Source organism: Prosopis cineraria, unplaced genomic scaffold, assembly GCF_029017545.1.
Source record: "Prosopis cineraria cultivar Desert tree isolate PC_DT_omini unplaced genomic scaffold, ASM2901754v1 PC4, whole genome shotgun sequence".
Classification (NCBI taxonomy): Eukaryota; Viridiplantae; Streptophyta; class Magnoliopsida; order Fabales; family Fabaceae; genus Prosopis; species Prosopis cineraria.
In genome coordinates, this window is record NW_026555335.1 from 3,808,365 (window position 1) to 3,830,161 (window position 21,797).

Sequence of the window (21,797 nt, forward strand, 5' to 3'; positions counted from 1 at the left end):
TTGTTTGATTCCAAAAGTCCCGTGTTAATTAGTTACAATGAGGTGATAAAAATACAAGGTACTTCTATGCTTATGCTAAAGTCAGAAGGAAGAGAAACCAATTCTTTGCTCTTAAGAATGACCAGGATGAATGGTGCAACATCTTAAATTCCTAAATCTGAAACCAATTGCCAATTAGCGATAAATTAGTAGATTAGTGAATGATTAGAGTTTTGGATGATAGCTTGGTGTTTTGACTTTGGGGAATGTTGAATGAGCAAGTCTAATTGGAAGAATTGTATTTTAAAATGAAGCGTACAAGCACAGTGAGAATTTCCATCACTGTGCCACGCGCAACGGCACAAGCTGCATGCAGCCATGCACCACAACGCATAGCACAGAAAAATGGTTAATAACTACGTGTATAGCTTGGGAAATCAGAAAGGAGAAGGCAGGAGACGTGAGCAAGAGAGAGAGAGAGAGAAGAGAGCAAAGCTCTGTTAAGGCAAGAAGATTTGAGGTTTTGGGAGACATTTCCAATTGATAACTTGCTAGGTAAGTTTTGTATCGCTGCTAGCTTTGATTGTACACTAATTTTCCTCGATTTATATAATAAAGAAATTGAATTGAAAAATTTTAAAGGATTTGTTTCTTACCCTTTAGTAATGAAAATGTTTCTAAAAATTGAATTAAAGTTTTACAACTATTTTTGAGTTAAACAATAAAGTTTTGAGATTGTATACTTAAATTGACCTTAAACTAAGAGAAAATGAGAATGGAAATTTAGAAGAAGGTATGTTAGAACTGATAAAAGTGATAGAAGGGATGAGTAGGGCATAGCAAACCTAAACTAACTAAGTGAAAGGAAATAAATAGTTAGATGTGATTTTAAGTGATAATTAGTACTTGTAGTCAATTTTATTAATTAACTAATAGCACTAATTGTGCGTAGATTACTGTATGGTGTGTATGTATTAGGAGAGAAAGTGTGTGGGGACATTAATTGTTAGAGAGATCCACGGGTAACCCTTTATTATGACAGAAGGATTGAAATAACTAAATAACTTACTCTATCTAATTGTCTACTATAATTGTTTGTGAGTATTATAACTATTGCATAAAATTATTTTAAATTATGCATGTTTTGAGAAAATAAATGATTGTTACATGAAAATGATTTCAAAAAAATGAGTTTGTGAAAATATACAACTATATAACTATATCAATGGATTTAAATACAAACAAATGGTTTGTATGTGAGTATGATTATAAGGGGGTGAGAGTTCACCTATAAGGAGAAGTAGCAAAGTTCATATGACATTTATTCTCCTTAGTACCTGACAGGGTGCGGTGTTAGAGAATTTCATCTCTTTAGTGCCTATTGTAGTGCAATGTTAGAAATTATCCTCTTAGTGCTCGTATGAGGTATAATGTTAGAGATCTGCGCTCCTTAGCATCTGTGTGATGTGGTGTTGGAATAACGACGCTCATTGTGTGTGGTAGGAAAAACTCATAGTCTGGAAGTGGGATAGAATACCTTTGACTAGGTGATTCTATTATTAAAGGCGTGCTTCAGTTAACGAGTGTATGATTTGCCTATTACAACCTATGGTTTTAATCGAGATGCAATGGAGACTTTGATGGTGGTTAATCATGCTAATGGTGATTATTTGATGCAAAAAATGGTTTTTATGAAGTGAGATTTATATTATATGGTTTTACTTGTTTATGTTTAAGAGGTATTTATTTACAGTTATATGTGATAATTAGTAGTAGCAAGTTATTCTATTACTACCCCATGATTATATTTTTACAGGTTCAGATAGTGAGTGAGGCAAAATGAAAGAGTCATGATTGGCATAGTGAGGTTGCTTTGTTGTAAATTTATAAATGACTAAGTTGTCATAAGATGCATATACATACTTGTTGTCATATATGATAATTTTGTGAATCATAGCCCGTTTGTGTGTGAATAGTAGTGAAATGTGACTATGGGCTAAGATTGTAATATATGAAGATGTAAATATGCATGATAATAGTGATTGTAGTACAAGTCGTGATGTATTGTCCTCTGTTAAGAATAATTATTTGTCCTTGATTTATGTTTTAAAGGATGTGAATGCAGTCTTTTTTGTTTCCGCTGTGCATTGATTGATATGAGATCGATTTCAAATGTTTTTTTTAGAAAGAAGTATTAGGTTCCTAAGTAATTTTAAAATTAATGTTTTCTTTAATTTCAATGATGTGATGTGGTGATTATGTTATTCCCTTCTAATATCATGTGAACATTGAGAAAGGTTACAAATGGGTTACTAATCAAGAAGAGTTAAAAGTTATAGCAAGGGACTATTTTAAGAACTTATATTCAAGAGACTAATTGGTTAATGTTGATCTCGCTGTACCTATTAATTTTCCTCCTATTGAAGAATCCGACCTAAGATAAACCCAACATGTTAGGAGTTGATTATAGATTCAGATATATCCTTGAAGAAACTAGGAGCCTGATGTGTTCTGATTGGGTGGTAAATATTTATCCAGCATATCAAGAAACTATAAGGATGGCAAACTTCCTTATAAGGAATGCTCATGGAATGGGCTAGAATTTGATATCAGTGCACACAATCCTTGAAGTTTGTAGGCCCTTAATGTAGCGTGACTGTGAGTTTGGTTAAACTTTTGTTGATCTTTTTTATCTAACTTGTGCAGTTACGTTCCCTAAGCATTGGGCTTGTATACTTGTATTAAAAAAAGTATTAAAAGGCACTTTCAACTGCTTTACTATAATTAGTAAATGATAGTTGGCTTATTAAATATGTTTTAAAATAAAAAATACAACTTTACCCTTATTAAGAATTGGGAAAGATATATACAATATGCAATAAATCATAAAATTAAACTTGCAATAAATGCAAAATTAGACAATTGTGATAAAAAAACTCTCTATGTGTTTTATATTAAGAGTCATAGAATTCTTTTAAAATGTGCTTTATAATAGAGATCGGAGGAAATATATAGCAATGATAAACTTGCTCATAATGTAAAATGAAGCAATTCAATGAGATGAATGCATTAATAAAACTAAAAATTAATAATATTTTTAGTACGAAGAATAGACATTGCCAATGGTAGAGATTTTCTCCGTTGAAGTACTAAACACACGAGATAGACCCAACACAGTTGAGTCACTACATATATAAGGGTTGGCATTCAAATTCTTAACCACTTATTTAAGAGATAAAAGTCCTTACCACTCATGTTAATTTGAGTTGGGATAGAAAACTATTTAGTGCAACTTTGCCTTGCATAGATAATTGAAGTGCCAACTCAAGGCTTCGGTAATAAATCAAATCATAACCTTAGGTAGGGCTCATTTGATATGGTGAAATTGAGAAGGTGGGAATGGATTTAGAAATGTTTTTATATTTGGTTGGTTAAAATGAGGTTGAATTTAGCTTCCATATAGACATCATTTCCATCCAAATTGATGGAGTTAGGTTCTATAAAAAAACCTTAGTTTTGCAATTCCATATCTCTTTTTTCATTTTTTACCCTTCCTCTTTTGTCCCCTCCTACCTTCTTATGAACATTAGCAACTTAGGCATCGGTGCTAAAGACTGACCTCCAACATTCAATCTTTAACCTTTATTGCTTAGCCATTGTCACTTGTGCTATTGCCTTCACCAACATTGAGAACCTCCTCCCTCGCTGATTCCACTATTGCTACCTTTATCGCTTTGTCTTCTTCCCCCTCCCTTATCGATTTACTGTTAAAACCCTATCTTTAGCTTTGACCGTAATGACATCGACAAGGGAAAATCTTTGCCTCCTCCTCCACCATTGGGAAATTGCCATGGTAGAAGAGGGATAGGGTCTCTATTTAAGTTGAGCATGGTCATTTCGATGGAGGAAACCTTGAGGAATTCACATACAAGTGCTATCAATTCAAGAAGGAAGAACTCCATCATTAATTAGGTGGTGATTGAGTTGTTACCCATTTTTAGATTTGGATCATCGAGATGCTAAAAGAAGGGGCTTGAATGCATTATTTGCCTAACCCAATTTGAGTCCATGGAGGTTCTTTAGCTATTTCTAAAATTTCTAATGAGTTGCAATTTTTGATTGATTTCTATAGAAATGAAATGTATTTGATTGATTTTTACTTATATGATTTTTGCTTTGATTTAGGTTATTCAAGTTGGGGCAGAGTTTTTTGGGATAAGGATTTTTCCTTAGATTTGAGTGTTTTAGTTTGAGCCAAATTTTTTTAGATGAGAGCATTTTAGTATTTTTCATATTTTTAACATTAATATTTAATAAAAAATCTTTTAATTTCATGAACATACCAAACATAATTTTAAACTTCATATCTATCCATATTTGTATATCTATCTCTACTTCCATATCCATTTTTATCAAAATCATTTCCACTATGTTAGACGGGGCATTGGATATTCAGCAATCTCTTAGTTATATGGAAAAAGCTTTTCATCTTTTAGTTCATCAATCACACTTGCAGAGCACTAGCAAAATCTTCACAACAAACTCAATTGCTCCCTATATTTCAAGACTAAACTTGACTAATATTAACTTATTCTCTAATTACAAACAAACTAGTGCATGTTTGACATTGTAAAGGATACTAATTAATACGTGCTTTTATTGCACTATCGTATTATAATCCATTGAACTAGAATTCTAAAAATGGTCTGGCTGACCCATATGGCTCTGTCCATAAATCTAGTCACCCTAAAATCAATAATTTTTTGAAGCCTGGCTCTTATTTAAATAGCTCAGGGTAGAGCTTGTAAACAAATATTTATGTTTTAAAATTTTTAAATTACAGATTATAATGTTCAAAATTTAAAAATAAATAATAGAAATTTTAATTCTAGAGCATCAACATGATAACATATATTATAAAATTTAAATTTGATTTTAAAATTGAAAATTTTTTGGCAAAATAAAAACACACCACTTAAGCCTTTTTATCAAGGCATACCAAGGCGAGGAGTCAAAGCCTGATTTCTCTAGAAATGTCAAATTTTTTTCCAAAATAAACTCTTATAAAAATGGATTTGACTTCTTTCCATTTATCCTATCTTCACCTCTCATCTCAACTCTTAGGTACATTTTTGAATTGTTGAGATTTAACATTTCAAAATAAATCTTGAATTGTAATTTAGATAAAATTAGTTGTATTTAAAATTTATTTATCATAAATTTTACATTTTAATAATAATTTTATGAAGTATTAAATCTTAACCATTTAAAAATGAATCCAAAGGTTAAGAGAGGAAGTGGAGAGTGGATAAATGGAGTAAAGTCAAGTCCTATAAAAAAAAAGCTTAAATAGGCAGCCCACTAGGCTTGACCTTTATTTTGGACTTTTATGTTAAGTATGGATGCCATACATTCCTTTTTAATATAGGCATGCATTAAATGTGAAAAGCCTATTAAATAATTTACTATCCCTTACACTTTAACTATAACAATTAATAGGGAGTGTTCTCTCTCTCTTTTTTGAAGCCCCCTCTCTTTATGCCTATTACTTTAGCAACAGTGTTTATTTTCATCTTACCTTTTTCTACCTTTCTAAGTCATCTTTTTTGATCTTTCATGGCTGCTTCTTCTTATAACAAATTTCCAAATCATGATTGGTGTAAAAATCACTTTGTGAAAGTTTATGATCAATATTAGTTTCATCCATCAAAGTTACAGACTTTTATCTTAAGTTTCTAAACATCAAGAGGATATGTTAGTGCTGTTCAATGTCACTCTAATCAGTTTCTTGTGTTTTTCAGTAGTTCTTATGACAAAAACTACATGCTTTAAAATGTTCCATGGGTTTTTGATGGCAGTATGCTGATATTGCAAAAATTGATGCCTTTTTTAAGACTTCAAGACATCTCTTTTCAATATATGCCTCTCTGGGTTCATATAACTAGGTTAGAAATATAGTTTTATACTAATTATTATGCTTCTTTCATTTGGAATTCCTTAGGTTCTTTTCTTTATTGTGATCGAGCTAGTTGTTTTCAACACTTTGGCACGTGCATTTGTGTTTTAATTAATATTCAACAACCATTAAAATTGCAAGGAGTTCTATCTTTCTCTTTGAGATCAGAGTTTGGCTTTTCAATCCATTATGAAAGAATTCATTGACTTTGTTTTAACTGCCATTACATAGGACATGTTCATTAGAATTGCTCAAATTTTCTGTCCTTCTCTTTCATTTCTTTTGCTCAAAAGTGGTTTCTAAAATACTCTCATAAAGAATCAGTTAAAATGACTTTTGATTGGTTGGATTTTTCATAACATGTTTTTAATTGGAGGCCACTTTTGATTCAAAATTCTTCACTTTTACTGACCTTTGAAATTGAAGATTGATCGTAGACTTTGCATATGCAAGATGAGACACAAAATACTTTTTTTAGGAGACAAATGGTAACTGGCATGTAACATCTCTAATGCTGCATTGTCAAAAGAGAAAGCTCTCTTGTTTGATAGACAATTCTGATTCTTTTGATGATAAATGTCTCAAATTACTTTCTCACAATTTACCACATATGTCCGATGAACCATCTCTAACTCAAAATCAACAAGTGTCTATATCACTAGAAATCACTATGGCTAATTTAACAATTGTGAATACAAGTTTAACCTCATGTTGCCACATCGTTAAATTGCTTACGTCAGACTTAACATCATCAGAAACTCCTATATTCTCAAGCTTCATAAATTTAACTTCGTTTTCTCACCTAATGTGATGTCACGTTACATGTCTTTAACCTAATTAAATCTTCCTCTTTTAGCTCATGAGTGGCGTAGTCATTGAGTTTTATAGATTAGAGTCTCTTGTGGAGGTTTAAACATTTTAGTTAAGCATAATATCTTTCTACAACAACATAGAATTCACATCCATGGCTAGCGTCATCTTAGAATTAGGTCTAAGGTTTGGCTTGAGCCTCGATTCACTTGGGTAAGATGGTTTTATAGAGTTTTACATAACTATGGTTTTCTTCTATCTTAACTGAGAAGCAAATGGAAAGCAACATTATCTACCTCTTAATGAATGTTTGGCATATTTTAGCATTGTCATGGGTTTTGCATGTTAAGCCGTAATGACATATTGTGCTAGAATTACTATTTCTGCTTTTAACTTCAATTTGATGTTATCTTATCTTATATGATATTCGTGCTTTCATATACAGGTTTTGTTTTGATTTTAGTTTATGAAATTATTTTATGGCATTTTAAATTTTGAAAACTTGAGGTCCCATTTATGTAAATTTTATAAACTTGATAATTTATTTGGATTAGTCCCTTAATTACCTTAATTTTAGGATTCATTATAGATTAATAAGGGAGACCTTACACACGACATCTTCCACAACGATAAACCTTCTTGTTTTGAAATTGAGATGCGTGTCCTTTCATCCTAGGCATTCCTGGAGGCCTTTTAGTCTTTGATGGCTGCAAGAATATTTAGGTTAGCATATTGGTGAATATCAATGCACCTGAACATGAAATATTATGTGTGGACACTTTCTTTATTTATATCTAATTAGATGTTCTACTCTATTATCCTTAACAAGATCTATAAATGTGCTTCTGTTGATGCTTGTCGTGAATTTCATTTGACTTCTATTGTTTTCACATCCCATGATTAATGATAACATTCTTCTTAACTCTTCATATGTTGTCCCTTTATTTATTATTCTTATTCTTACACTCCCCTTATATATTTCATTATAGATTTATTTGCTCAATTTAAGCTGTGCAACATATTGATAATTACTCATAACATAATAATAATTTATGCTTAAACGATTAACAACACATTTTGCCATTTCATAATAGATTTATCAACTTAACTTACACTATACACAACATATTGACAATTGCCAATAGTATATTGACAACTCACGCTCAGAACTATTAACAACAAATTTTGTCATTTCATAATAGATTTATCAGCTCAATCAAGTAGCACTAAAATATCAAATGCACTATTATAAATGCAAGGTCAATGATTGCCTACCACAAATATAAATGTGCTTCTGTTGATGCTTGTCGTGAATTTCATTTGACTTCTATTGTTTTCACATCCCATGATTAATGATAACATTCTTCTTAACTCTTCATATGTTGTCCCTTTATTTATTATTCTTATTCTTACACTCCCCTTATATATTTCATTATAGATTTATTTGCTCAATCTGCGCTATGCAACATATTGATAATTACTCATAACATAATAATAATTTATGCCTAAATGATTAACAACACATTTTGCCATTTCATAATAGATTTATCAACTTAACTTACACTATACACAACATATTGACAATTGCCAATAGTATATTGACAACTCACGCTCAAAACTATTAACAACAAATTTTGTCATTTCATAATAGATTTATCAGCTCAATCAAGTAGCACTAAAATATCAAATGCACTATTATAAATGCAAGGTCAGTGATTGCCTACCACAAATATACCCCATAAAAAAAGAAAGAGAGACCACCTACGACTGATATACCTATAAATAGAGAAAGAGACAACTTATATGACTTTATTCTACTAACAAACAATAAAAGACCAAATTAAATGATTAACAAGGAATACATACAAACCAATTTCATTATTCACCTTATTCGGCAAGGTCACAATAACACTAAATTTGAAGGTTGAAGCTGGGCTTTATTCCTTAGTGAACTCGTACACTTACAGACATTAAACATACTTATAAGATTGAAAATGCAGTAATATTGGATGAGAGAATTTATAATATGTTCACATTTTAGCTACAAAATGATCCTATCTAGCTCAATTTTTCGAAGATGATTAGGAGAGCTTAGCTCATTACTTCCCTCACGTTGAATGCTTTCTCTTTCCTTCATCCTTTCCTTTTGATTCAATTAGGAAAAATGAGTAACTTTACTTGCTAAATTATTCATATTAAAGGATCAAGGGGCTACAAAGTATTTTCTCCACTTAATGGGACTTGTTTTATAGGACCTAGGTGTGATTTTCTCTTACATTTTTTCACTCCATGCAATTAATACGAACTATGGTGAGTTTTACTTTTACATGTAAAAAACTAAAAAATATAATTTATCAACAATAAATTCCTTTAATAACAAGATGCTTCTAAAAGATTTAGAATTTACATTTAATATATTTACTCCATATTTTATAAATTTCATATTTAAGTCACCGCATGAACTACTCTAACAGTCATTAATTAATATTAAATTCTATCACAAGCAAAATAATTATTGAAAAATATTTAAATGAATTGGGTGTTTCATGTCGTTTGTAGTATGTTCAATAAAAATATAATATTTATATAATATTAAATATAAATTAATTCTGATATTAATGATAATTTAGAGAGAAAAATATAGTAAATCAAACATGCATTTTATTATAAAAATAAAATTAATTTAAAAAATATTATACAAAATTTTATTTAAAATTACTTAAAATATTTTAATTACACAAATCACAAATAATGCAATGTACCCATCGCATCTTTTTCCCAAATAATTGACACTCTGCCTTAATACTAATTTTTTATTTACACTGTGTCTATGAAAACAATTTGACAACATCACGAATTAAAATTTCGAGGACCGACTTTGACATTGTCATAAGCACAAATCAACCCATAAACATGCTATTTTAAGATTAGATGTATCACCCTCCATCTCGTTCCGCATGTTTCTCACGTCGCAAACATAATTTGCTCATCCATACACAAAACGAAAATCCAGCATCTTTGTTCTCTATCCATGATCTCTCTCTCTCTGGTTCTCCTCCTTTCCGACCGATCGACCCTCTGTGAATTTCTTAGATTCATTGATTCGGGGTCGGGTTTTTTGAAGACATGGGACAAAAATCTCTGATCTACAGCTTCGTGGCTCGAGGCACCATGGTTCTCGCAGAGTACACTGAATTCACCGGAAATTTCACAACCATCGCCTCTCAATGCCTCCAGAAGCTTCCTTCTTCCAATAACAGATTCACTTACAATTGCGATGGTCACACTTTCAACTACCTCGTTGAGAATGGCTTCAGTACGTCACCTTCATATTTTGAATCTTCATAATTATTATATATTATTGCCCCTTTTCGCATTCGGCATTTGCTTTCTGGGGCGTGTCACTGCCTCCCCCTTCAAAATCTGATTGCTTGTATTTTGACGTCATAAATAAATTTGACTTATTCATCTGGTACTTCTGATATTCGTATTCACGTTGGCTAACAAGTATCTGAAAATAATGGAATTGAATGAGGCGAGATAATCTTAGAGATAGACAAGATTGAAGTTACCTTGGTTCGATCAAAATTTTGCTGTTTTATTTTTGTTATTGATTTAAATATGAAACACATATGGCATGTTATAACTGAATGTAGACATGTTTGATTCCTGATACATTATGATGATCATATAATTTTCCTTACAATCTTACATATTGTTCGACACTAGAAGAAAAGAAACCTAAATGATTAATCATTAATTAGTTTATTCAATATACAAAATGGAAAAGCAATTGATGAAGAATGCACAAGGTAAGTCGAGGGATACGTGTCAGAGAAGTAGGAAATAAATAAAAGAAGAATGATTTGAAATGTATATTGGTTGCATCTAAAAGAGATAAAAATGATGACGGACTTATATATTGTAATTGATTTGGTAGCCTATTGTGTGGTGGCCGTTGAATCTGCGGGAAGACAGATTCCCATTGCGTTTCTGGAGCGCATCAAAGAAGAATTCACAAAAAAATATGGCGGAGGCAAAGCAGCCACTGCTTCAACTCGTGGCCTCAACAAAGAATTTGGGTATATATATTTATATATCAACCATAAAAATTAAGTTGATTGGTGAATATCCGTCAATCATTGATTAAGGCATTCGCTAATTAATTCTAATGAGGATGATGTGTTAATTTGTAGGCCTAAGTTGAAAGAGCAAATGCAGTACTGTGTGGATCATCCTGAAGAGATAAGCAAGCTTGCGAAAGTGAAGGCTCAAGTTTCTGAAGTCAAGGGTGTGATGATGGAGAACATTGAAAAGGCAACATTCTCACTATTAATTACTGGTTTCCACGCTCTAAATATTTTAACCATCATCGTACAGTGTCTCGGATTAATAAGAGTTTTTTTTTTAACAGGTTCTTGACCGTGGAGAGAAGATTGAATTGCTAGTGGACAAGACTGAAAACCTTCGTTCACAGGTTTGTGCGTGCATTGAGCATTTATAGCGATTTTCAATACTTTCTTCTTATTTAATTAATGAATGATTTCATGGATCTAATTAATCGTTAATGTTGGCGAATATATGTTATATGCAGGCACAGGATTTTAAAACGCAGGGCACAAAGGTGAAGAGGAGAATGTGGATTCAAAACATGAAGATGAAGTTGATTGTTTTTGGTATCGTTATTGCCTTGTTTTTGATCATTTTTATGTCTGTTTGTCGTGGATTCAGCTGCATAAGTTGATTCTAGTGTTCTTTCCTGCTCCCTCCCATTCAAACGTATCATATTCATTTTTGTTCCTTACGCACGTTTGTGCCGCTGTTTCTCATTTTACAACCTCTGTTGAATATGTTCTTTTGTTAATGGTAATCAGTTCCTTCTTGCTCTATAAACTTAATTCTTTTTATTTTTACTAATCAGATTATTATTCATACACACACAGGATTTATATACTTATTCTTATATGCTTGATCTACTATCATCTAATTAAATCATGACATATAAATTTTAACGTATTAATAATATTAAAAATAAAAATTTATTATAAAGTAAATAATTTATAATAGATACATATATTTTGATTTAATTGAAAATAAATATTTTAAGACTAAGTATATAAGTTTTTCTCATATACAAACATGTCATTTGACAAAATCTAAAATGTCATTTAGTTCTTTCTATTTTCTCTACAACCGGGGTGAATTAAATGGATCGATAAATGCAATCAGCTCCAAGCAAATTACCTATATATAAAGATTTTTTATTCATCCATCTAATTTTAATTGAGAGGCATCATTTCTAATATACTCAAATTAACTGAGTTGAAAAATATTTCAGTCTACTTAACATTATTCAACGATTTAATGTCATAAATGATTTTTGAGTGGCATGAGTGCGTGTGCATATTCGTGAATCACGATTCACCCATGGAACGAGTGGCTTGCGAAAATATTCGAGAGGCCATCTTGTCGTGTTTCGACATTCCATGTCTCCCATTCATTATTTCACGGCCAAGCCAATTGCGCCAGTCGCGATTCCCGGGCACAAAAAATGACGCAAAATATAAATGCAAATATGCATGCATCAAAAGAAAATGCGTATGAACAAATAAATTTTCCGTCGCTCCTTATGGCCACGTGTCTCCTCAACGGCCACCCTTCACATCGACCAAAACGGTAGAACATCTTGCCCCTTTCGCACCACTTTCGGTAGTCCACTCACGCATCTCCACCACCATCGCTACCAAATTCTACTCCCTCTCTCTCAAGTTTTTCCAAGCTTTCGCTCACTCGTAACAGGTTGTACGGTTCCACCATGGACGCGGCTTCACAGCTCGTTTACTGCGGAATCGATCCCCTTCGTCGCTGGTCTCCTTCTCAACTCTCAATTAGCAGGAACAAGGTTCGGGTTCACCGACGGCTTGGTCGGGTTACCGCGGTCTCTGCCGAACCCAGGCCCACAAGAACTGCGTCTCGTCCGGCACGTGCTCCCAATGGTTCTTCCAGGTCTTCGCCGCCTCAATCTGTCAATGGTGTCTCTACGGTAACTTACTAGACCCTGAATTTGACTTCTTTTTTGGGTAGATATTGCTCTCTGGAATGTCAACGTATTCGCACTTTTAAGAGGACTCCATATTTAATTCACGGGATATTACCATATACTGCTTTAAGCCACTTCGTGGTTGAGTATATATGTTTTATAATTTTTAGTTAGGCTCTCGCGATCATTTACTTTGGGACATGATAATCAGTTGGCTTCTTAGCTTATGGAGCTTTAGTGCCTCTTGTTGTTAATAAAAATGATCGTGGTTCTACCTATACTGTTTTTGATGTAGTGGCTTGTTGTTTCCCTTCTTCTCATTCTTCGTTAAATTTATTTTTATTTGATCAGGAATACAGCTATCCTTCTCACGCACTGTTACCTCGCTCTTTTCAATAAGATTTCCTCTGCTATTTTAAATTTTCTGGGGTTTATTTTTAAAGTTATCGCCTTGTCGGTCGGTTGAATGGATGGTTTGATTTCCCGTGTTTGGGTTTATATCTAGTCGGTGTTGGATTTAACCTGAACTAACTCCTTGCAACCGGCAGAAAATTGGCGATGTTTCTCAGGAGATTAAAAGGGTCAGGGCACAAATGGAAGAAAATGAGCAGTTGGCAACACTCATGAGAGGTCTTCGAGGACAAAATTTAAGAGATTCAATGTTTGCTGAGGATAATGTTCAGCTTCGTCTTGTTGAGGTATTTACACTTACAAATGTAATGTCTAACTCTAATAAACTAATCATGATCTCGGTCTAACTACTGAGTGACCTTAGCGAGTCTTCTATATTTGCACATATTTTGTTGTGAATCTGAGCGTGTAATTTTGTTGCAAATGAAAGCCATTTGGGTAATGTATTTTTTTTTTTTAGGGGGGGGATAAATTGAAATCATCAGTTTGCAATTCATATACAATTGAATCGTGACTCTCGTACATTTGAAGAGAGAAATCAACTACATTCATCAACAACAACAACAAGCCTTTATCCCACTAGGTGAGGTCGGCTATATGGATTATAAGACGTCAATATGCTCTATCATTTATCAAGCTTTCGGAAATATTATTAATTAAGAGATTGCGTTTAACAATTTTGAAGAGTGTTCTCTTGGGCCTTTCTCTACCCTTCTTAATAGGGCTCAAAATTATATGCTTCACTTCTCACTGGTGCCTCCTGTGGTCTTTTTTGTACATGCCCAAATCATCTCAAACGATTTTCTACCTTTTTTTCTCAATAGGTGTTACCCTCACTTTTTCGTGTATACGTTTATTTTGAATTTTATCTTTACGTGTATGTCCGCACATCCATCGTAACATTCTCATCTCTGCTATTCCAACTTTATGTTCTTGCTATCCCTTTAGAGCCCAACATTCACTACTATATAACATAGTCAGTTTGATAGTAGTATGATAAAACTTTCCTTTAAGTTTATTAGGCACCTTACAGTCGTAAATAACTCCTTTAATTTTTTTCCAATTAAACCACCCAACTTAAATTTTATGTGAAATATTCTCACTGATTTCACCATCATTTTGAGTAATGGTTTCCAAATATCTAAACTTTTCTACTTGAGATATAATTTGATTTTCCAATTTCACTTCCAAATTACTGTCGACTAGTCTCTTACTAAATTTATAATGTAAATATTTCGTCTTACTCCTACTCAAACGGAAACCTTTCGACTCTAATGTCCTCCTTCATAACTCAAGTTTACAATTAACCCCTTCTCTTGTCTCTGCTATAAGAATTATATCATCTGCGAAGAGCATACAATTGAAAATTTCCTCTTGAATATGTTCCGTCAAAACATTTAGGATCAAGTTAAACCGATAAGGACTCAAAAATGATCCCTGATGTAGTCCATTCTTTATAGGAAAGTCCTTTGTTTGACTACTAGACGTTCTTATACTAGTTTTTACCCCCTATACATATCTTGTATGACTTTAATATAAATAATCTGTACTCCCTTCTTTTTCAAGGCTTTCAAAAGCACTTCTCTTGGTATGCGGTTATAAACTTTTTTCAAATTAATAAAAACCATGTGTAAATCTTTATCTTTACAATGATACTTTTTCATTAATCCTCTTAATAGATAAATCGCCTCTGTAGTCGATCTACCTGGCATAAAACCAAACTGATTCTCAAAAATACTTGTTTCCAATCTCAACCTGTGCTCAATTACTTTCTCCCACAATTTCATTGTGTGGCTCATGAGTTTAATCCCTCTATAGTTAGTACAATTCTGAATATCCCTTTTATTTTTATAAATAGGAATTAATATACTTCTGCTCCACTCGTCAGGCATTTTCTTGGACCGTAAAATCACATTAAATAACTTAGTTAACCATCTCACCCTTTCTTCACCTAAATATTTTCACACTTTAATAGATATACAATCAGGTCCGTTGGCTCTACTATTTACCATTTTTTTAAGAGCTTCCTTGACTTTCTTATCATGTATTATTCAATAGAATGATAAATTTTGTTCTCCTTCACGGGTTACTAAATCCTTCAAGTTACTAGATGAACCCTCTTCATCATTGAAAAGTTTGAAAAAGTAAGTTTCCCATCTATTTTTAATTTCATCATCTGTAACTAAAATTCTTCCCTCTTCATCCTTTATACACTTTATCTGTTCTAAATCTCTTGATTTTCTTTCTCTACTCTTAGCAATCTTATAAATGTTTCGTTCTCCTTCCTTCATCTCAAGGTTCTTATAAAATTCTTCAAAAGCTTTAGAACAAGCTTCACTTACAGCTTTCTTACTTTCCTTCTTAGCCGTATGGTACCTCTCTCAATTTTCTTCATTGTTACACAAATGCATGGTTTTAAAACAGTTCTTCTTGTGTTTGATTTTGTCTTGTACACTATTATTCCACCACCAAGACTCCTTATCTCTCGGACCAGAACCTTTTGATTCCCCCAAAACTACTTTTGCAACTTCCCTTATTTTTTTAGCCATATCCTCCCACATGATATTAGCACTTCCCTGAGATTCCCAAATTCATTTGTCCAAAAGATTCCGCTTGAAAATATCTTGCTTCTCATCTTTTAATTGCCATCACCTAATCCTTGATGCTACATTCATCAACAAATAGAATAAATGCTTACAGCTGAAAATCGTATAGAAGCCAGCGCAGGGTAGATCCTGGAATGTTTAAAGTAGGACAGTGTCGGCTCAAATTTGGCTAATCAAATAAGTAGCTTGTATGAAACTAGCTAAAATAGGAAGCCAATGCTTTTCTCATTTCTCAGGCACATAATTTGCATTTTATTTTAGCTCTCAGATTATATGTTTAATTTTTTCTCTTTCCTCAACAGACCTCTCTGTTTGCTGTTTATCATTGTGCTAGATCTTCTACAGACTGTTTATTAATTTTCAAAAAGAGAATAATACAGGACTTTTTCTGACATCATTTGGCATTGTGTTTCTTTAGGTTGATGAAAGTAGTGAGTTCTTGCCTTTGGTTTATGATCCTGCCAGCATTTCTGCATATTGGGGAAAACGGCCTCGTGCTGTCGCTACACGCATTGTCCAGTTATTATCTGTTGCTGGTGGGTTTCTTTCAAGACTTCTCTTGGACGTTATTAACAAGAAGGTTAAGGAGGTCAGTTTCTCTGTCATGCTATCTAGCATCTGTGCTGTTCTTGCATTCTGATACCACATATATTTTAGTTCTGTTGATATGATAGAATTTGTAACTAACCTTTTTTTTTTTTTGAAGTAGTCACTTGTTTGTAAGTTATGGAAGCAATATTGGGGATGGAAATAAAACTATAAGGGGAGGGAAATTAAAAAGTAGGTTTTGTTAGTTGCTTTTTCTTGTTAAATTTCTTGAGAAGAGAAGAGGTGACGTGTGATGTGTGACACTACCAGGTCTACTGAATCCACTTCCCTAGTTCCTTGATGGGTACATTTTATGAGAGTAACATGCACACACAGAACTTCTAAGGCGAGTTCTTTTCTTTTCTTTTTTTAAGCATTGAGAATGAAATGATCCCTTATACACAAATTACGGTGGGCGCAGTTAAGTTCATTACTGTTTCCTGGGTAATTGCCAATAATCATAGTCATGTACAAAAGCATCAGTGCCCTTATATTTCATAGCCATGATATAAGTTGCATTTTTCACTATCATGTGGTGGCTATTCTGATTTACTTTTTCCATAAACAGAATGAAGTTGCTCGGGCCATTGAATTACGGGAAATTGTAACATCTTTGGGTCCAGCTTATATAAAACTTGGTCAAGCATTGAGCATTCGGCCTGATATACTGTCACCTGTTGCAATGACAGAGCTGCAAAAGCTTTGTGATAAGGTAACCCTAGTGCTCCTTCCATGCCTCGTTCTCCCTCCTTCCCTCCCCTGCTTATGGTCTTGTTCCCTTTGAATTTGATGCACACTTTCTTCGTACTCAGCATGGGGACAAAAATGATATACTCAAAAAAAGTAAGAAATTTTATTAGTCAAGTGCAGTGTATTCTTTAGTCAAAGCCACTTCAGAATCATAAGTTAGGGCTTAGATTCAGAAAGATGAAACTCTTTGGTTTAAGGTCCCAATTTCTCCAGCAAATCTAAAAATCTGCGTAATCTTATTCAGTTAGAACCAAGATCTCTTGCCACTACAAGAATTTTCGAGTCAACTGATTATAGTATAGTGTCCCATATTTTGGGAATTGCTTCTGATGATATTCTTCTTCTTTTAAAGGTTCCTTCATTTCCAGATGATATAGCAATGGCTTTAATTCAAGAGGAGCTTGGTCAGCCCTGGCAGAATATCTATTCTGAACTTTCCTCTTCTCCCATAGCCGCTGGTAGCTCTCGAGACAACCAGTTAGATATAATAGATTCTTAGTAGAAAAGTATAGCCTCTCTTTGCAAGGTTAATTAAGTCAATCAATATGCACGTATTAATTTTTACGAAAATGTATACAGCGTCTCTTGGACAAGTATATAAGGGCCGTCTAAAGGAAAATGGAGATTTGGTAGCTGTTAAGGTTCAGAGGCCTTTTGTTCTTGAAACTGTTACAATTGATTTGTATGTTATTAGGAACCTGGGTTTGGTTCTCCGGAGGTTTCCTCAGGTTAGTTAAATTCTTGTAAAGATAAGTTGACACCTTATCTTTCTATTAAATTAAATCTTGATCTTGATTTCTTAAAGTGACAACACTGGTTGTCGACAAAAAAATTAATCACTAATTGTCAATGTCTTCCTCTCAACTCAGTTGCTTTCTATCTATATATTTTCAGGTCTCTGTAGATGTGGTTGGCTTGGTTGATGAGTGGGCTGCTCGCTTCTTCGAGGAGTTGGACTATGTTAATGAAGGTGAAAATGGAAACCTTTTTGCTGAAATGATGAAGAAAGACCTACCTCAGGTGAGCCTGATCACTTCTAATCTAGATTTTCTTTTTGTTGCCATTATATTATGCATAAAGTATGGTTAGTTTTACCACAGTCAACAACAAATATTATAACAACAGTCACTAGGTCCTGGAGAATTTGCATCCTTCTTCTGACAGTTTGAGATATAGGTTGTCATACCAAAAACATATGACAAATACACATCAAGGAGGGTTCTGACCACAGAATGGATTGAGGGAGAGAAGCTATCACAGAGCAGAGAAAGTGATGTTGGAGAACTCGTTAATGTTGGAGTTATCTGCTACCTGAAACAAGTAATCTTTTATGCTTTGTTCTGAAAGCTTTTAGATGGCTCTAGATTTTGAAGGCTGCCATTTTTCTGTCCTAGTTATTGTTGTATTAATTTATTTTAATTTATTTTATTTTATCAGCTACTCGACACTGGATTTTTTCATGCTGATCCACATCCAGGGAACTTGATCCGTACTCCTGATGGGAAACTTGCCATACTTGATTTTGGTAAACTTAATATTGTCAGCATCTGGTGGAATATTGTATTGTTTATCTTTCTGCATCATGTGTAGTATTATTTATACCCATTGCATTTCTTTTTAGGATTTGGTTTCCTATGATGCGTCTGACTGTGAGTTTAAGAAAATACTTTAGGGAATGTATCCTCCTTTTCTTCATAGGTTAATGTATAAGGTTACCTTATAGCTTCCTGTTGATATTTTCTTTTACTTTTATCAATCATATTACCATTTTTCTTCCTATGTTGAAATTATCCACTACATCTGAAGGCAGTTTCTCTTGCACAAGGCAGATGGTTTTTTCAAGCATTGTCCATGAGGATTGTGAAGTTAACAGGCAGAATATTTTGTCACTGGGATTTGAACTTGCAACGCTACTAGTAACTGTACAAGTATGCATGGAATGAAATATTGTTTTGGTTTTTTGCGTACCACTTGTTGCCTATCTAAAAGCTGTTAGATTAGTTTTCTTTCCTTTTTGCATACGTGTTAGTAAATTAATCTTATTTTAATGCACATTATGTCCGCAATAAACTATTTTGTTAGTCCCTTCTTGTTACGCTGCTTTAAATACTCAAAATTTTATTTTATTTCCTAATAATTTAGACTGATTTTGTAAGTCTTTTGCTGCTACCAGGGCTTGTGACGAAATTGACTGATGATCAAAAGTATGGAATGATTGAAGCAATTGCTCACCTCATCCATCGGGACTACCCAGCCATTGTTAAAGACTTTGTTAAACTTGGTTTCATTCCTGATGGCGTCAATTTGGAGCCTATCTTGCCAGTTCTGGCTAAAGTTTTTGATCAGGCACTTGAAGGTGGAGGAGCAAAAAATATCAACTTCCAGGAATTGGCAGCAGATTTGGCGCAAATTACATTTGATTATCCTTTCAGGATACCCCCATACTTTGCTCTTATAATTAGGGCCATTGGGGTTCTGGAAGGGATAGCTCTGGTTGGGAATCCTGACTTTGCCATTGTTGACGAGGCCTATCCATATATTGCTCAGGTATAATGTTCTATGGTTTTCTTTTGTTTTAGGCGTTCTAAAGCTATCTGGCTTGTATCCTTTATATGTGGGCTTATGCATTGGTTATTGTTTTGGGGACTCAGAGAACAGTCTACAGTACTTGAAAAATGTGCGGAAACCAAAGTTTATTCTAGATCATCACATTGTAACTGGCTAGTGTTTATGTATGCTATTTAGATTTTTCTGGGTAATCTAAGTTTGGTTTTCATTATGTTCACTGATAGAGGCTCCTCACGGATGAATCCCCTCGGCTGAGGAATGCTCTACGGTACACTATATATGGGAAATCTGGAGTTTTTGATGCTGAAAGATTCATTGATGTCATGCAAGCCTTTGAGAACTTCATTACTGCAGCAAAAAGTGGAGGTGGAGAGAATCTGAACGGAAATATGGCTGAGCTTGGAATTCTTCCTAGTCAGACACAGTATCTCTTGCCTGGATTCCAGTCTGTTGTACCCCAGTCACAGCAGCCAGTGCAAACAAGGGCAGCTTTAGCATTTTTGCTCTCTGATAAGGGCAATTTTTTCCGAGAATTTCTTCTAGATGAGGTTAGTATGGAAGTGCTGAAGCATATATCTTTTATAATATATATTTGGTTAATAAGTGCGCGCTGTAGATCTCATGATGCATGAAGAATATCTTCTTTTGGCCAAAAATGAATGAATAAATGAAGAATAGCCTCTTTTTTCGTTAATATAAATTTTCTTATTTGTTTGCCTAATCCTGTGGGCAGATATAAATACTGGGAATCAGTGACACTTTTTAAAGAAATTAAGTTGGTCTAGTTCTTTAAATTGGTCTAGTTCTATGCTTGGTGACCGGAGAACATGTGAATGAGCTCACGTGGGAGCTTGCTTTTAACGTCAGTATAAGATAGTTGTGTAGGCTCCAATGTTAGATTTAAACATAGCCCTTAACTTCTGTGGTCAAAAGAAAAAGAAAAAAAGAAAAAGCCCTTAACATCTATCTTGGATCTCCTAGTCCTGGATCCCCTTTATCATAAGCAGTCGCAAATTATTTGTTTCATAGTCTCTGATAGTGTTTTAATTTAACTTCGTATGATAAACACTCCAATCCCTTCTATTTTCCTTATTTTTTAACAACGTTTGGTTATCATATATTTTACTCACCCTTTTTGACCATCACATTATTGCCTGTGGAAAGCAGGTTGTCAAGGGCATCGATGCTCTTACAAGGGAACAACTTGTAAGAATAATGTCAATATTAGGAATTCAGAATGCTACCCCGGTTTTTAGTATGGTACCTACCGTTGGGCCGTTCAAGCCTTCGGCTCTAATTCCTACCATAACCGAAGAGGATGAAATCATTCTGAATAATGTCCAGAAAATAGTGGAATTCTTGACCGCAGGGAGTTCTTTATCAAGCAGCTCCAATCAGGTAATGAAGAATCTAGTGCTAATATACTTTTTTATGGACCTTGTTTAGTCTATGTTTCTTAGATGTCTACCTCATTGGATTATGTATATATTATTTGATTTCGGTTACAAGATTATTTGCATATTCATTTTATCTGATCTTTCTTTGTCGGTGGCAATTGGCTCAGAATGTTGTTCAGATTATTCAAGAACTCGTACCAGTGCTGCCGGGAATATCTGTCAAAATTCTTCCCGAAGTTGTCAACAGATTATCTTCTCGGGTATTAGCCCGATTAATACGCGATACATTTTTGTGATTTTTTCGCCACCCGACTCCTCAAGGCCCCCCAATTGTGTATATTGAACGGAATGCACATTTAACCATATGAGATAAGCGACACGTTACATTCTTGAAAATTTTGTGGATAAAAAGCATCGATACGCAAGTTTTTGGCTTTATATAAAATGAATGAGAACTATTTATGGATTTTTTCTTTGCCATTGGTGTGTATGTTTATGATTTGATTGTTTTAGGTTATTAAAAATGAATGAAATGAATTAAATTAAAAAATAAAATAAAAATAAATTAAATCACCCTCTCTCATGGTAAGAATGAAAAAATTCATTAATATATATGATAAATGTAAAAATTATCACTTCTTAAAAATTTTATAAATTATTCCTCTCTTTAAATGTAATTTACCTATTCTTTG

General features: G+C 33.5%; 2 protein-coding genes across 2 annotated transcripts; both read left to right on the top strand.

The window, feature by feature from the left end:
• Positions 1–9,652: 9,652 nt before the first annotated feature.
• LOC129309666 (putative vesicle-associated membrane protein 726) lies at positions 9,653–11,632 on the top strand. Its single transcript, XM_054951324.1, has 5 exons — positions 9,653–10,061; positions 10,686–10,827; positions 10,942–11,062; positions 11,160–11,222; positions 11,340–11,632. Exons 1-5 carry the CDS (start codon positions 9,872–9,874, stop codon positions 11,487–11,489), a joined length of 666 nt encoding a protein of 221 aa, XP_054807299.1. The 5' UTR covers positions 9,653–9,871; the 3' UTR covers positions 11,490–11,632.
• Positions 11,633–12,392: 760 nt separating this feature from the next.
• Positions 12,393–21,571, top strand: LOC129309647 (uncharacterized). Its single transcript, XM_054951302.1, has 13 exons — positions 12,393–12,788; positions 13,334–13,483; positions 16,221–16,391; positions 16,959–17,102; positions 17,493–17,598; positions 17,720–17,868; positions 18,035–18,160; positions 18,317–18,460; positions 18,578–18,665; positions 19,314–19,687; positions 19,933–20,256; positions 20,876–21,106; positions 21,273–21,571. Exons 1-13 carry the CDS (start codon positions 12,561–12,563, stop codon positions 21,399–21,401), a joined length of 2,364 nt encoding a protein of 787 aa, XP_054807277.1. The 5' UTR covers positions 12,393–12,560; the 3' UTR covers positions 21,402–21,571.
• The last annotated feature ends 226 nt before the right edge of the window (positions 21,572–21,797 follow it).